Here is a 3068-nt window from a genome sequence, read left to right as displayed (position 1 = left end):
ACCGTCTTCACTTGGCGCCGGAGCACGCTCTGTTCATCGAAAGTGAGGCGGAAGATGCTGCCGTACGGGGCCGCACTGCACTGCATTTCCCCCGATGAAAGCGAGATTGCTGCGTGCGTGATTGATCCCAGGTTGATGCCCGATCGGTCGCTGTATCGATCGGGCAGCAGGCCTCTCGGTCGCGTCGCACGCTGACGCGAGGCGACCGCGACTTGCATGCCGGTTAGCCTGCACGCCGCCCCGACACCTTGCCACGAGCTGTCAAAGCGAGCACTGTGCCGACGGGTCGCCTCCGAGCCGAACCGTCCCAGCCAGGCGTATTACAGAGTCGCGACTCGCGCGTGGCAACCCGGAACCCCGCGCGCGCGTACAAATAGGCCCCCCGCCCGGCCGCGAACACGGCACGACCTTCCATTCCAATCGAGCCGACCCGCGCCGCCTCCCCGATGAAGCTTCTCCCGCGCCTCTGCATGGCCACAAGCAGCGCCGCCGCGGCCGACAGCGACGCCAGCAGCAACAAGCTCGGCTCGGTCGCCTCCACCTCCTCCTCCACCGTCTCCACGTCCTCCTCCGCCGCCGCCGCCGCGGTCTCCGAGGCGTCCTCGTCCACGTCCCTCCCGTCGCTCTCCGCCGCGACGTCGAATGCCGCCTGCCGCGCCGCCGCCTTCGCCCACGTCGCCACGCTGCTCCCTCCGCCCACGGCGGCGGCCGCGGCGTCAGCGGCAGCGGCTGTCGCGGTGGTGGACGGCTCGCATGGTTTCGTCGTCGCCAGGCCGGCGTCCGTGGCCCTCCACGACCTCTGCACCCTGGAGCCGACGTCCACCTCCGACCCGGGTCACGACACCGCGACCGCCGGCTCGGTCAAGTGCGTGGCGCACGTCCACGGAGGCAAGGCCGTGACGGGCCACCAGGACGGGAGGCTGCGGCTCTGGCGAGTCTCCTCGCGCGCGCCCGCCCGGATCCGCCTCGCCGCCGCGCTCCCCACGGTCTCCGACCGCCTCCGACGCTTCCCGGTCCCGTCCAACCACGTCGCCGTCCGCCGCCACCACCGCCGGCTCTGGATAGAGCACGCCGACACCGTGTCCGGCGTCGCCGCGTCCACGGACGGCCGCCTCCTGTTCTCCGTCTCCTGGGACAAGACGCTCAAGGTCTGGGCGATCCCGTCCCTCCGCTGCTTGCAGTCGTTGCCGGCGCACGACGATGCCGTCAACGCGGTCGCCGTCGCGCCGGACGGCACGGTGTACACTGGCTCCGCCGACAGGCGCGTTCGTGTCTGGGCGCCCAGGCCCGCGTCCGACAAGACCACCAAACGACAGAGCAAGAAGCCGGTTTACTACCTGGTGGCCACCCTCTCCCGCCACACGGCGGCGGTGAACGCCGTGGCCGTCGGGTGCGGGGGGCAGGTGCTGTACTCCGGCGGCAACGATCGCTGCGTGGTGGTGTGGGAGCGGGAGGACAGCGCGAGCCACATGGTCGCGATCGGGGCGCTGCGGGGGCACCGCAAGGCGGTGCTCTCCATCGCGTGCGCGGGGGGCGGGCTGGTTGTGAGCGGGTCGGCGGATCACACGGTTCGGGCCTGGCGGCGCGAGACGGACGGACGGGGCCACACGTGCGTCGCCGTGATCGACGGGCACGGCAGCGCCGTCCGTTCGGTGGCGGTGGCTCTCGTTCCGGGCAAGAAGCAGCTGCAGGGAGGAGACGGCGACGGCGAGGAGGAATGGAGGGTGTGCAGCGCCAGCTTTGACGGCGAGGTGCGGGTCTGGTCGTTGCGGGTGACGACGGGCTTGTAGTAGGTTGGATTTGCTGCGATTTCTGACGTTGGAAAGTGTGTTTTCCTGATTTTTGATCTGATCTTGATAGTTGAGATAGAGATACGTACGGTCCGTCGTGTACATACAGGGAAGAGGTAATTTATCTACCTGTAATATTTGGACTTCGGCAAACTTTTTGTGGTGAATCCAGTGCACGTCGCCTGAAACTTATTGGCACAATTTTCCTTTTTAGCCATTTACCCTACGGGGTTGCTAAATTCTAGTGGACCCAGACTTAACTGATGCTATATTCACGTGATCTTGCATGAAGATTCACGTAATTTTTTTTTAGTTTTTCTTTTTATCTTAGGCCCTGTTTGGTTCATAAGTCCTAGGACTTTTTTTAAAGGGTGTTTGTTTTCAGGGACTTATTGGTTTAGGAACTTAAAAAAGTCCCTACAAGTCCCACCTAAACCAAGCACAAAGGACTTATTGGGATTTACTATGGTGATTTGAGACTTATCAAATAAGACTCTCAAGGAGGAGCTTATTGGAACTTATCCCGGGCCGGACCTACCCCGTGTCGCTCCAGGCTCGTTCCCCGCACGCCGCCTGCCTCTCGGTCCAATTGCCGCCGCCGCCCCGCCTCTCGCCCCGTCGCCGCCCCGTCGCCGCGCCGCCTCTCGCCCCGTCGCCGCCCCGCCTCTCGCCCTGTCGCCGCCCCGTCGCCGCCTCGCCTCGGTTCGCCACCCCGTCGCCGCCCCGTCTCGGTTCGTTCTGCCTCGGTTCGTTGCAGCGGTGCCTCCAATCGCCGGACAGGCCCTCTCCTGAGCCTCGTTGCAGCGGTGCAACATGGACTTATAAGTCCCTGTAAACAAACAGGTAGGGACTCGGAACTTATAAGTCCCTGTAAACAAACAGGTAGAGACTTATGACTTATAAGTTGGGACTTAAAAGAGTCCTAGGACTTATGAAACAAACAGGGCCTTAGTCCTAACTTATAAGTCTCAAGTCCCTAAAAAGTCCCTACCTATTTCGTTCGTGGGACTTATAAGTCTCTATAAGACCATATTACAACTATAAGTCCCTATAAGACTCTCCTTGAGAGTCTTGTTTCATAAGTCCCAAATGCCCACTTTAAGTCCCTATAAGTCCCTCCTGTTTGGTTTAGATGGGACTTATATGGACTTTTTTAAGTCCCCAAACCAATAAGTCCCTGAAAACAAACACCCTCTTACATGTTATGTCACTTGACTTAGACTTAATTAAATCTCAGTCGACTGAGACCTAGCCACATCTTTTACTCTATCTAAGATT

The 3068-nt window shown here is 61.2% G+C and overlaps 1 protein-coding gene across 1 annotated transcript; it reads left to right on the top strand.

Moving 5' to 3' along the window:
• The first annotated feature begins 238 nt into the window (after positions 1-238).
• LOC119364642 (protein JINGUBANG-like) lies at positions 239-1957 on the top strand. Its single transcript, XM_037630127.1, has one exon. The coding sequence runs from the start codon at positions 447-449 to the stop codon at positions 1788-1790; it is 1344 nt and encodes a 447-aa protein (XP_037486024.1). The 5' UTR covers positions 239-446; the 3' UTR covers positions 1791-1957.
• The last annotated feature ends 1111 nt before the right edge of the window (positions 1958-3068 follow it).

The sequence above is a fragment of the Triticum dicoccoides genome, chromosome 2B, assembly GCF_002162155.2.
Source record: "Triticum dicoccoides isolate Atlit2015 ecotype Zavitan chromosome 2B, WEW_v2.0, whole genome shotgun sequence".
NCBI lineage: Eukaryota > Viridiplantae > Streptophyta > Magnoliopsida > Poales > Poaceae > Triticum > Triticum dicoccoides.
This window is presented reverse-complemented; position numbering and strand designations above follow the sequence as displayed.